At 40.1% G+C, this 13870-nt stretch overlaps 1 protein-coding gene across 1 annotated transcript in view; it reads left to right on the forward strand.

Annotated features, from left to right (window-relative positions):
* Nucleotides 1–13481, forward strand: part of Ckap2l (cytoskeleton associated protein 2 like) — a 28156-nt gene extending 14675 nt beyond the window's left edge. Inside the window, exons 6-9 of the mRNA XM_027421832.2 lie at nt 2027–2182; nt 9347–9407; nt 10708–10894; nt 12322–13481. Of these exons, the coding sequence (XP_027277633.1) occupies nt 2027–2182; nt 9347–9407; nt 10708–10894; nt 12322–12547 (630 nt within the window). The 3' untranslated portion in view covers nt 12548–13481. The remainder of the gene's footprint in view (nt 1–2026; nt 2183–9346; nt 9408–10707; nt 10895–12321) is intronic.
* The last annotated feature ends 389 nt before the right edge of the window (nt 13482–13870 follow it).

Genomic DNA, 13870 nt, shown 5'->3' on the forward strand with positions numbered 1-13870 from the left:
CTAGAGGAGGGACCCTATGGGCCTGGGGCTCTGCAGGAGCTCAGTGGTGTTAAAAGTGAAAGTAAGGGGGTGGGCAGTGGCTGGAACCAGCTGCTGTCCCTGGTAAGGGACTAGGGTGGCAAAAAGCAGATGGAAAGACTCCGTCCAACCTTCACTTGGAAGTCTCCCTCTATTCTCCTATGCAGCAGGGCCCAGCCAGAGCCACTGTCAGTCAGAAAGTTCTACAGGGTTCCAGCCCCACATCAAGACACAGCTCAAAAGTGGTTCACTGAGTAGCTGGCTGATACCCCACCTGTTCTCATTGCTTTTCATTTGTTCCTAAATACTTAGGGTTTCTATTTGGAGTCCTCTAACTCAAAACTTAACTTAGAAGTTATCTTTGCATCATACTTACAATGGTTTTTTTCTTAACTTATTAGTTTCTAACAGTATTGTAGTTAGTAAAGTGGCCATCTCTGGATTGTACTTGATACAATTTATTGAAATTCTCTTGGTTGTTTTAATGACTGATCATTTTTGGTAAACATTCCAAAAGTATTTAAAAATAATGTTTTCTATTTGCTACCCACTGTGTTCCTTTCTGAAAGAATTTTCCAGAGTTGTTCTAGAAGGACTAGTTACTGACAGTTTCAACTTATATTTGTCATCTCTGCTGTCTTTGTTTTTCTAATTGTTGTTACATAGATTCATGACTTGCTTTGATTCTCTGATATTAGTTTTGCCAAATCTGGGTTGGTTTTTGTTTTTTGTTTTTTATTGTTGTTGTTGTTGTTGTTAGAGTTCATCTTTGATATCTTTTTTCATCTCTAGTTTTAAGTCCCTGGGCTGGCATTATTTTAGGGACTTATCACAGATGTAGAGACTGAAACACCGCTCTGAACAGCCTATCTCACCCTCCAGAGTTAGTGATTGCTTGTGTATCCAAACTTACTCCGGACACTTGACTTTGTAATTCCACTTACAGGATTCTCCTGTGTTCATTATTTAATATCATTTTCATGTTTCATAAAGAAAGCTATAAATTAATGAAACAAAATAACACAGCAGACTAAATTCAAACACATCTGCTAATGACGCTTGCAAACTTTGAGTCATTATGCTTAGAAAAGTACCATTATTTTGCCCTCATACTTTGTTCATAGTTTGGGGAGAATTTCCAACTACAAGTTATCTTCTCTAAAAGCGTTGACGTTCCTGCTTTATTTTCTTCCTTGCATCTGGAATTATTAATTTATTGAGTCTAGTCCATCTGAGTCTCATTCCTCTTAAGTTATCCCTTATTTCTCCTTCCTCTCTAGATGCTTTTCAAGTTATGTTTTTATCCTTGGTTTTCTACATACATGTACATACATGCTTACATATATGCATAGATGCCAATTAGCTCTCCAAGAACTTTCAGTGTAAACAATTGTGAATCTATTATTTTTTTTTTCTTGTATGGCTCATTTGAGTGTGTGTTCAACTTTGTTTTCAACCTTCAAGAAATTCTTTTATATTGATATTGAAATTAGCAAGCAGTAGATGTGACCTTTTTGTGGAATCTACCAGCATGAATCCCCAGTACACCTGCGTGCACACATACACCATGGCCTGTGTATACCTCTGCTGCTCTTCCTGCATGCTGAGATTAGTCACATGGAAAGTCAAGCCTTGACTCACTGTTCACACTACTGTGAAGATGTAATATTTTGAATATTTTTAGTATGTAAGAAGTATTTATTACTCTAGGTCTCAATTCTGTTGGGGTCTTTCATCCCCTAAAAATATAGAACCTATTCTTTACCTTATGGTAAATGTTTTTCTATCTATTCTGCACTGTGTAGCTCTTAAATGTAAAGGCTAGTGTTAAAAGTTATTGAAATGTACAATTAAAACGGGGACCTTTTGTGTATTTATTATACATTTACTATACCTCGGTAAAATTGAAATTTTAGCTTCAGAAAAATTATTGATCATACCTTCAAAGATAGGAGAATTAACAGTGAACTAAAGTCATAATAATTATATCTTGTATTTCCTTTTCCAGGGTGTATTTCCTAATGAAATATTTAACATCCTGTCCAGCATTCCGGAGGCTGAAAAATTTTCCAAGTTCTGGGTCTGCAAAGCAAAGTTGCTGGCAAGTAAAGGCACCTTTGATGCTATTGGACTGTATGAAGAGGCCATTAAAAATGGGGCGGCAGTGAGTATCTGTCTTGGATGGGTGACTTAAAATTCCCTTTCATGTGGTTTTTTGTTGTTTGCAATAAGATGATTCTATAATGCAGTGCGAAACTTTCATTCATAGGGGTGAGAGAGGGTAATAGGGTAAATATGATAAACGTGCATTATATGCATGTGTGGTGTTGTCACAGTGAAGCCTGAAACCCATTGTTTTGTATAATTGATGCATACTAACAAGGCAGTCACAGAGTCTGAAGTAGAATATATTCTTTATCAATGCATCCATTAAGTTATTTCTTAGACAGCAGGGTTATACTTATACCAGTAGAATGTCAGTTTTCTTGTCAAGTACCATATGTCATTTAACACTAAGTACAGAAATAAGCAGTTTGGGAAGTAACAATGAAAAGTCTGAATAGTATCGAGATGGCTCAGTGGTTAAGAGCATTGGCTGCTTTTCCAGAGGTCCTGCTCTCAATTCCTAGCAACCATCTATAATAAAATCTGGTGCCCTCTTGTGGCATGTAGAAAGAACACTGTATACATAATAAATAAATAAATAAATAAATAAATAAGCCTTAAAAAAATAAAGAGTAGTATCAACATCAAATAGTTAGAAAGAATTTAAATTACATTAAGTTCAGTGCATCACTAACCCAGAGTCTTTACATCCAGTAGCTTACTAATTCTAAAAGCAAGCTGAAACCACCACTGGCAAATTTATTTAATGAAGACTATATCAAATAACCTCATAACTCTTTTCACTTAAATGTCATTCTCCTCCCTTACTCCCGTTCTGTAGTGCCCATTTCCATGACTGTTCACAGAGTTGTATGTCTCTGAGTTTGGTCAGTTTCACCCAGTTCTGTCTTTTCCTCACCCCCGCCCCCTTCATATTTATACTTCCCAGAGCAAACTGATTCCATTTTTACCTCTGTGGTTTCAGAAAACATGCTTATGTTGCTGCTTTCACTTTTAGACATAATTTGTGAACTTGCAGATGAGGGCACAGCCATAACATCCTTTTACACAGATTCTCCCATGTCCCCTGCCTTACACGTTCATGCCGACAGCCCTGTGGACCTTTGCCATATGCCATGCTTTCACTGACGCCATATGGAAATTCTGTCACTTTAGTGTCCATATTGTTCCTCGCATGTAAGAAATACATGGCAGAGCTGGAGGGATGGCTTATCGATTAAGAAAGAGTGCTGACTGCTCTTCCATAGGACCGGGGTTCAATTCCCAGCACCCACATGGCAGCTCACAACTGTCTGTAATTCCAAATTGAACACACACAAACATGCAGGCAAAACAATGCACAAAAAATAAAAATAAGTAAATTATTTTTTTAAAAAAAAGAAGTGCATGGCTGTGCTGAGCTGTGGAATAGATACTAGGATTGCTTTGCCTTTCAAACACACCTTCTACTCTTACTAGAACTAATTAGTTCTTTATTTTGTCAATGCTTGGTTTTCTGAGTATTTATTATGTAACTAATTTTCATAGTTTTGAATTTTCTGAACAATGCCAAGACTTCAGATAATCTATTGATTTACTCTTAGAGCCCCCCCCCCCCCCCGGTTTATTCCAGGTTGGTCAGGTAGCTCTCAGCCCCTGTCTGCACCAGCTGTCCTTCTGGGTCTGTTTCCATCACTAGCAGACACTCCTTACACACTTCCTGAGTTGTTACAGAACTCTTTCCCGCCAGCCCGGTTCCACAACAGCATCAGCCCCAAATGAACACTCAGAGACTTATATTAATTATAATACTGTTGGCCAATGACTAGGGCCTCTTATTGGCTAACTCTGTCTTAATTACTAATCCATTACTATTAATCTAAGTATTTCCACATGGTCTTAATTTACTGGAGAAAGGTCCGGGGACCTGTTACTCCTCTGGCGTCCTACATGGTGACTGCTCTCTGCCTACACCTCCCAGAATCCTCCTCATCTAGACCCACCTATCTTGTTGCCCTGTTGGCCACAGTGTTTTATTCATCAACCAATAAGAGAAACATATACAGAAAACATCCTTATCATCTCTTCTTTTCTGTCTAAATAAAAAGATAGGCTTTAACTTTAACATAGTAAAATACATAACCAAACAGTTTATCAAATAAGAACTATACTTAACAAAATGTAGTCCATTAACATTTAGCAAAATTTAAAGAAAATATTCTATCATCTATCCTATCTTTGTGAGTCTAAAGCCTTATATGTAACTTATCTTTTATCATAACTAAGGAAAACTATAACCATAACCATCTGTCTTCAACTCCATCAAAGACCTCAGAAGGATAATTTATAAGCTCTAGAATGGACAGAGACATTTCGCTGCCTGGTCAGTCATCCAAAGTTCCTCTGTAACATTGGAGCATTCATCTTCATCCCATAGGCCACAGTGTGTCTGGCAGACTTCTCAGTGAAGCAGGAAATTTTAAACTGTCCGCCAGCATTGGCAGTTCGTCAGTCATTTTTTTCTGTGTCCTGCAGAATATCTGGCAGACTCTTCTATGAAGCAGGAACCCTTCAGGACTGTCTCATTTTGTTTTGGCAAGTTCAGCAATCACTTTCCTGTGGGTCCTGCATGTCCAATTTATACAGCCGACAGTCAAACAGTCCAGGCAAGAGCAGTTTCTTGCCCAAATGGCTATTTCTGCCATGTCAAAGACAAACTCCATAATGAGTTTCTTTGATGCCCATCTTCCTCTCTAAAGTAATTGGTGTTGCCAGAAGCAGTTGTGTCTCACTGTCATAAAAAACCCTAACCCATTTTAAATGCCATATTCTGAAGGTCTTTGAAAGGTTTGAAGACTGTCCATCTCAAATAAATCTCTGTATATCTAGAGAACCTAACTAACCGAACTATAAGTTTTGACTATTATAGGTGACTACAATCTATTTAATTATATATTACATTTTTAAAATAGCTGTATAAACTCAATACCTAAACAAGAGGAGAAATATACATATAACAAAATTGACCTTAAATTTGTATCAATAAGCCAAAATCCATACCAATGTAAAGTATTTATTTCTATATCATATTCCTCCCTTTTTTTTCCTTTAGAAAGAGATGGGTTGCAATCATAAACCATTTATAACCAACCCCATTTAAATGAAAACAAACACTTATAAACAATATTTGGGAATGTGAATGTCATTCTCTCCAAACTGCTTCCTGCTGTTTAGGGACATTGAAATACTATGGGGATCCTTAGAAAACACGGAAACCTGGCCAAGCCCTTGTTGTAGTAGTCTGCAAGGCTGCATCGTCTCAGCTGTTTTAGATATTGGATCACCTGGGCCATTGTTTCATGGGCTTTTGCTTGATCAAACTATATTAATCTGGAAGGAATCCACAGCTTTTCATTTTCTGTGGAAACAAAAAGAAAATCTCTTTTACAAAGTGGCATGTTCTTAGACTTAAATTTTGAAGTCAAGACATTTTTAAAATATATGAGTTGGATTAATCCAGCAGCATTTATAATCAAATATATTTTAGCAGCTGTAGCTCTTTCCTCAGCAATCAAAACATTTAAAAACAACACTATAGCAGACAGTATCTAGACTCTCTGTGTATTTTATTTTTCATCTTTATGTGGCTATTTTTTTAACTCTATTTTTTGACTTTTATTTTTTTATTTTCTGAGACAGGATTTCTCTGTTTACTTTTATCTGTCCTGGAATTCACTCTATACACCAGACTGGCCTTGAATCACAGAGATTTGCTTGCCTCTGCCTCCCAAGTGAATCCTACCAGCATGCACCACCACAACCGGCTACTCTGTTCCTTGTTTAACCACGCATCTTTCTTCTTTTCTCTCCCAAGCCAATGTATTTTCTTTTAACACACTGTAAATGTTTTATCTTTTTCTAACCATGAGTCTGAATCTGCTAAACAGCATTGCTAGGATTAAAGAGGATGTTTTACCTGCTGGCTTTCCAACATGGAGGACATAAGCTTACCGCCAGAACTGGGAGCTGTGATCACTGCCTCGACTCTTAAACCCTTATGAGTAAAACCTAAATCTGCCATGCTTGCTGGTCATTGCTGCCACCAGCTTCTCCTACACACCATTTTTGTTTGGTAGTGGGGCCTCTTAAAAGAGCCCTGTGGTTTTTGCCGCTATGTCAAGTCAGGAAACTTTCCTTAAAGGAGCCACATGAGTCTCTGCTTGTCTCTAGCAAAACAGAGACCACCTGAGAAAATGCTGCTACCAAGAACCCATGCTTGGCTTTGTTCTTTTGTTTTTAAAATCCCTTTTTAAGCTTTTGTCACGTTTTATGTGGAAGTTCTTACAACCCACGGTTGGACACCATTTTGTTACAAAACTCTTTGCTGCCAACCTGGTCCCACAACTGTGTCAGCCCCAAATGAACACTCAGAGACTTATATTAATTATAATACTGTTGGCCAATACTAGTGCTTCTTATTGGCTAGCTCTGTCTTAACCTATTTCTTTTAATCTGAGTATTTCCACGTGGTCTTATCTTAATGGAGAAAGGTCCAGGGACCTGTTACTTCTCTGGCATCCTACATGGTGACTGCTCTCTGCCTACACCTCCCAGAATCCTCCTCATCTCCTAGACCTGCCTATCTGTTGCCCTATTAGCCACAGTGTTTTATTCATCAACCAATAAGAGAAACATATATACAAAAGAAAACCCCCATCACTTAGTAGGGTATATCTCTTGTTTCCTGCATTGTCTGTTTCTTCTTCTCTAGGGCTCTTCCCTAGTCTTACTGTTGTTTTATTCTCCATTATTCACTGAAGGATTTATTCAGATACTGGTGAAGTTGGTGTGTGTGTGTGTGTGTGTGTGTGTGTGTGTGTGTGTGTGTGTGTGTGTGTGTGTGCGTGTGTACAGGTAGATTTGAAATGTGTATTAAAAGTATGAAGGCTAGGGAGATAGCTCATTCTATAAAGTACCTGCTGAACAAGCATGAAGAACTGAGTTTATCCCTAGCACCCACGTACAGTAGCCAGTCATGGTGGCACACTCTTAAACTCCCAGCACAGGTGAGGCAGAGGCAGGTGGATCCCTAGAACTTTCTGACTAGCTAGCCTAGCCTAACTGGTGACTCCCCAGATCCTAGTGAAAAATGCTATCTCAGAAAACATGGTAGATGATTCTTGAGGAATGACAGAGGCTATAACATACACATGTGCATACACACATAAATGCACACTGAACATGCATGCACGCATATGTACTACGTGCATGTATACAAGCTCTGGCCATGTGTATGGGCTTCCCAGTAGGGTGATCTGGCTGGCTGCACTGGTTGGTTAGAGAACCCTCGGTATCCTTATCTTAAGGTCTTTCCCCTTCAGCTATCAGATTGTCTAGGGAGATTCTGCCAGCCTCCTTCCTGTGAGCTAGAAACTATGCTGCCAGCGTTGGGGGGCAGGGCATCTTCTAAGCCTGGAGATTTTGATTTATCCTGTTTTCAAGTAGGCACTCACCCCAGTCGGTCTTGCATGATGTCCCTCAGGAATGTGGAGAATATGTCCCAGTTTCCTGTTAGGGTGGCACAGTTAGGGCACAAACACAAACACGGGGTCAGAGTATAGGGTAGAGTTGGAGGTCTGGGCCTTGGTTCACTTCCTGTTCTTGACTTTGGAAGCTCTGGGATGTGCCTCAGGCTTTTCCTCAGCCACATTCCCAGCCAGCTCTCTCAGGCCAGTTGGCTGTTGTCTCCCTCATTCCAGCTTCCAAAATCTTGTTGCTGTTTATTCTCTCCTATGCTTCTTTTTAATCCTTTATTTTCATTTCAGGAGAATTTCAAGAGAGTTTAAAAATAAATGTGTTTTTAGTCTACCATTTTTAGCAGAAGTCTATATAAATGCAAAATATGCTTCATGAAGTGGGGCTTATCCCTGTAATCCCAACAGTTGGGAGGCTGAGGCAGGAAAATTGCCATGAGTTTGAGACTTGCCTGGTCTCCATAGTCTGACTTAGGTTAGACTACAGAGTAATACCTGGTCTTAAAAAACATTAATAATAAAATATGCTTGATGTAAGTATTTTATAGTGCAGATTCATTACAGTATATAAATGTACTCCCCACTTCAGAAGCTTTCAACATAACTTGTTTGGTTGGCTTTGTTCTTTGATTTGGGTTTTGTTTGTTGTTTTGTTGGAGTGGGTTTGTTTTGTTTTATTGAAACAAATGTATGATCTCATTATGTAGACCAGGCTGACCTGGAACTTACTGTGTAGATCAGGCTGGTCTGGAACTCAAAGATATGCCTGCTTTTACCTCCAGAGTGCTAGAATTAAAAGTGTGTACTACCATGCTTGGTCAGTTCCTCCTCCCCCCTCCCCCTTCCCCCGCGCATGCGCTCTCTCTCTCTCTCTCTCTCTCTCTCTCTCTCTCTCTCTCTCTCTCTCTCTCTCTCTCTCTCTCGTGTGTGTGTGTGTGTGTGTGTGTGTGTGTGTGTGTGTGTGTGTGTTATTAATTTGATACAGAGTACAAAGTCAGGAAAAAATTCCAAATACAATTTTCCCAGGAACAAACAGCAGTTGACTTTGTGGTATGATGTGGCTTGCATTCTTTTCTGTGCAATGGAGTTTTTTGTTTTCCTTTGCTTGGTTGATTTGTCCTCCTGTTTAAGATACATTGACTAAAGAAAGGAGAGAAAGAAGAGACCAGGGGAAAATACAGAAAAGGCTAAAAGAAGTCTGCATGATGGAACTTTGGGTAATGGTCTTCCTGGAGTTTAAACTGTGGTTCAAGCTTTCCGAAATATACCACACACTTTTTAATCATGAACACAAGAATTAAACTGACAGCAACAGTACAGGATGCATTTTCTATCTCTATAGTTAGCTTTATATCTTTAAGCCAGAATCTTTATGTAGGAACACATCTTTAATGATATGATATAAATTAGTGGGAAAAGAGAATTTGATTTAGAGAAATTTATTATAAGCAGCTTTGAACACATCTCTTAATGAAATTGGGTATGCCAGTTAATCAACATTTTCTGTTTCTTCATTTTGCTCATGAATCTTTAAAACTGAATCATTTTAAGTGTGTTTATCTCTGAATATGCAATTTAAAGAGAAAACATTTTTATTGCAGAAAGTTTATTTGATGCTAAGCAAAAGTCCTTAGCTCAGTTTTTCCATGAATGCTTTTAATACCAGTTGTTAATTTTGTTGCTTCCAGCCAATGCAAGAACTGCTGGAGATTCTGAACATTCCGCAAGATCCAAGCAGAAGCACAGAGGGTATGGTTAATTTTGTATTTGAATTAATTCCCTTGAGATAGGCAAGTAAAAACCATTGTAGAACATGTAGGAGATCGGCGGAAGGAGCCCCTAAAACACCTCCCACCTCTTGGTCTTAGTGGCCAGGCCTTTTTAGCTATAATCATCCACTGATTTATTTCTATAACTACAAGTAAATATATGCACAATGCTGTACAAAAGTTTTGTCCTCCACAGCATCCTGGACTAGAGTGCCCTGCTTTCCTGGAGTTCTCTGTGGGAAAACACAAATGACTGGTGTTCAAAAGAAACAGAGATAAAAAAAGAGATGCTGTGGTCTAAGTTGTGTGTTTAATCATCCCTAAGTTAGTGTCACTAGTCTAAACTCATGTTGTCTCTCAAGAGTCTCTCCCCTTACTTAGAGCTGTCACTGTCACTATTCAGAACCTTTAAAGAGAGTGTCTATGGAAGTAATTGTGACAAGCTCAGTGACATGTTCAGGATACTTTTTATATGAGTGGAAAGGGAAAATGTACTATATCTTTAGAAAATAAAATGGGCTGTTATTATCCTAGATGTCAAATATTTGTCCTTTAAGAATAGATTTAAGGTGGCCATGATGGCTCACGCCTGTAATCCTGGCTGAGGATTGCCTTGATTCAAAGCCACCCTGGATGAGAGAGAGATAGAGGAAGAAGAGGAGGAGATTTAACTAAGGACCATGAAGTCATGGAAGAACAGCTAAGTAGCTAGTAATCTGAGGAACAGAGTAGAACTATTCAATGGTAAGCTCAGAAGAAGACTATAGCTCAGATATTTGCTCTCATGAGAGTAAACAAGCAATCAGAATGTGGCCAATGCTAAAAAGGATCAAGGATTCCTCTTCAATTGGCAAAATGCCCAGAAGGTGTCTGGAGGGCTGCTTCGTGAGGTGCCTGATGTCATAGGACATTGTGGCAGGAAAGGGGGGCACTAGGAAGAACTGGAGGAGAGTAGCAGTGGATATGATCAATATATGGTTTATAAATGCATGAAAGTTTCAAAGAATAAAAAATACTATTTTTTTCACTTCTTCAAATCTCTTTTTCACTTTTTTTATTATTTTTTTACACACCAATCCCAGAAAAATGCTATTTTTTAAAATACAGCAAGAAAAAAAAAGAACATATAAATACCAGTTGGAGTCATACCTCTTTATTTACTGTACAGACTCCATTGGGATCACTGGAAAGTCACTGTACATGCTGCCTTCTTGTATTATTGTTAGTTTAATTATTAAATTGCTTGACTCTTACTTCCCTTCCTGGCCTTGTGTACACAGCTGTCACCTCGGGCTCATCAGCTGCTGGAACTAATGTCACATCTGTGGAAGAGCTGGCCAAGGAGGACGACTCTGGGCAGCCGTGTCTTCCTCTAACAGAAAGGGAGCAGATTGTAGCAACACCACAGATAACTGCAGAAGAATGGGATAACCCTGGTATCAAACTACAGATCGCCCCAGTCCCAAGGTAAGCAAACTCTAGCAGGCTTTTGATGACAGACCTAACCCTAGTTGAGCTCTTGGTTTCCTTTGCACCCATCCAGAGAAGTAGTAGTTTGTAGATACCTCTGCCTTAGATCAGGGGCTCCACAATGTGGTGAAGAAATTAGGTCAGTGATTAGTCTCACAGAGCTCTCATAACACTGAAAAGGAGATGAGGATCAGTGTTGCATAGAGATCCAGAATCCATCTTCAATTGGCAAAGATGCCCAGTTGGACATTCAGGAAGGGAGGGGGGGTAATAGAGGTTAGAACCATTGACGGGCAAGTCTGAGTCTTTCCTGCATGCATGCCACCCCCTCCTCCTGTCCTAGGAAGACATAACTGCCATGAAGTCAGTGCTGGTGTCCACACCCCTCCCGCATCCAGCATCAAGCCCCACCTCTCCACTACCATTTGTCCTGCCAGCCTGGCACGGACGGAAGCTGGATAGCACTAACTCCCAGAGTGTGGAAGAGAAGAAGGGGAGTGACCAGCCCTGTGAGAACAGTGAGGGCATCTGAGTATGTTACAGTCAGAGACTGCTAGAGCCTTCTTTTCCTAAGAGGTCATGTTCAAGGCAGAACTGCACAGTCATTTTAAGGCAGCATGGCAGTGTACCAATGTCGTTTCCAAAAACTTAAGTTTAGTGTCTCTCCTCACTACTCATGATTCTGAAAGGACTCGACACAAGAGCACCAACTCAGCAGTTTTGTGTCTTCCTTTCCCTGGAAAGCACAGCTAGACTGACCCCTTAGCCGTCATTACCCCAAGGCTCTTGGCTCATGGATGCATGAAGCAGACAGTCAATCCAAAGCTCACCCTTCCCCCGCCCCCGTTGTTCCAGAATTATTATTATGAGCACTTTTTAGCAGTCCTGCTTGGTAGTTTTGCATAAGCTTAATGCAGCCAGTGGTTTTGTGAATTTTAGATCAGTCACGCATGCAAAGGACCTGAGTTCATTGGGGCGTTTACAAGGAAGATTCCTGTCGTTCCGGTTCCAACACATGATTTGGTCCACCCTCTTTTTGAGTAATGTATAGTCAACACTAGAAGGACTCTTAGAAGTCACTAGTGCAATCAAGTTTGGTGTTAGGCCAGTTTCCTCAAACCTGCAAAAATTTATGAGATAAACAAACAGCAACTATAAAGCAGTTAACTTCAAATCAAAACCATTTTCACCCTTCGTAAAATCCTAATGTTACCACATCCAGGAGCATGTGTGTGGCCACCATCCAGTACTTCCTGAGCAGCAGGAAAAGCTAGTGTAGGTTGAGAAGTACTCCGCACTTGTCTCTTGGTCAGCTGACAGTGAAATGTCGGTTACGCTTTATTATGGAGTAAGAAACAAAGAATTAAAAACAGAATGTTGCAGTAGCTGTGAAGGCTTAGAATACATCCTTTGATCTCTTTCAGAATATGTGGTGTGCCAGAAGTTCAAGACATGAAGCTTATCACTCCCGTGAGGCGCTCAGCCAGGATTGAGCAAGCGGTGACCCGCTACCCAGAAATGCTGCAGGAACATAACGTTGTCGTGGCTTCTCTTAATGAGCTCCTGGAAGTGGACAAAACAGAGTATTTTGTCTTCCGGGAAAATGAAGCTTTACCTGTGACACTAGGTTTTGAAATCCTTGAATCATGATCTTTTGATATTTTTTTTTAATGTTTTTAAATGAAGGTTTCTTCAGGGCTTGCAAGAAATAAGAAATGCCCTTGTCAAGATGGCCTGAAATAAATGTTCACTGAGACACCATGATGCAGAAGAGAGACTCTTGCATCTGAGGAAGTAATGCATGGGGTTTACTCTCAGATTGTATGTCCCACAAGAAAACTTTTGGTTCATGTGTTTTGCTCTATACTTTGTAATAGTTTTACAGCACATATAAGTTTCTGAGTATCAAATATTAATTTATCTCCAATGTAGAAAAAAAAACTGTACTTTGATGATCTACTGTAATTCTGTAGTTATTTTTTGTGCCCAAAGTTTGATGCTGTGGAGTGACTAACCTTCCTCTTAGGATCCACCTTACCCGGGAGGGCAGGTTCTTAGGGTGGGAAGATTTGAGTTTGAAACCAGCTCACTAGGCAAGATGGTCAAACCCCACGCATCAGGGTAAAGTTAGGCCAGCCACCGCCTCACTCAGATCCCAGATGACATTCATGGAGTCCTTTGACTTCCATCACAGTGACCCTATAGATGAGGGTGACTCTTGTCCTCTCTGGATGGGTTACCTATTGTGAAGAACAATCCAGAATTGACATGGCCACCCTGGTGTTTATTATGTACAACCCTCATTTGCACTTGTTCAGAAATGATTCGAATAAAAACAAGTTGTGGGGACAGCACTTGCTGCATCCCTTGTTTTCTCTTTCACGGGACTCTAGCCTGAAGAGGATGTGACCCCCGGAGACTACAGCGGGGGATTTTCTTCTCCTTGGGCAACTGTTCTTAGAGCAGAAAACCAGAGTTGTTTTGTAAATGTAATGTATAGAAAGCCTATTCCGCACATTTTAAGTTTCAGCTTTGTTAATATTATTACTAAGTAATACTGAAAATAAAAACCCTTAAATACTTGTTCATGCCTGCTTGTTTATTCACTTTGTTAGCAAGAGATGTAGCAGTTTCTCAGGGGAAATGCTGGACCACGTGGGGTGCATTCATGGTCTGGATAAACAATCTGACCATAAGCCTCATGAGGATTTTTGCTGTGAGGGAAATAGGTTTCACCTCTCAAGATCAGGCTTATAACACCCAAGATTCCTAAAACTGCCCTAGAAAGCCTTCGTGCCAGAGAGCTAGCCCTCCATGAGAAATAGATGTCCATCCACCAGTGTGCAGGAAACCATGCAACCAGCTTAGAGAGTTCCAGGTTGGAGGGAACTTGCCTCAACCCTCAGACTGCAGCTCCAGTCCTCTCAGAGGTTCAGGATGGAGCCTGCAGTGCCCCCTCTGCTAGAATGGCTC

The sequence above is a fragment of the Cricetulus griseus genome, chromosome 6, assembly GCF_003668045.3.
Source record: "Cricetulus griseus strain 17A/GY chromosome 6, alternate assembly CriGri-PICRH-1.0, whole genome shotgun sequence".
Taxonomy (NCBI): Eukaryota; Metazoa; Chordata; class Mammalia; order Rodentia; family Cricetidae; genus Cricetulus; species Cricetulus griseus.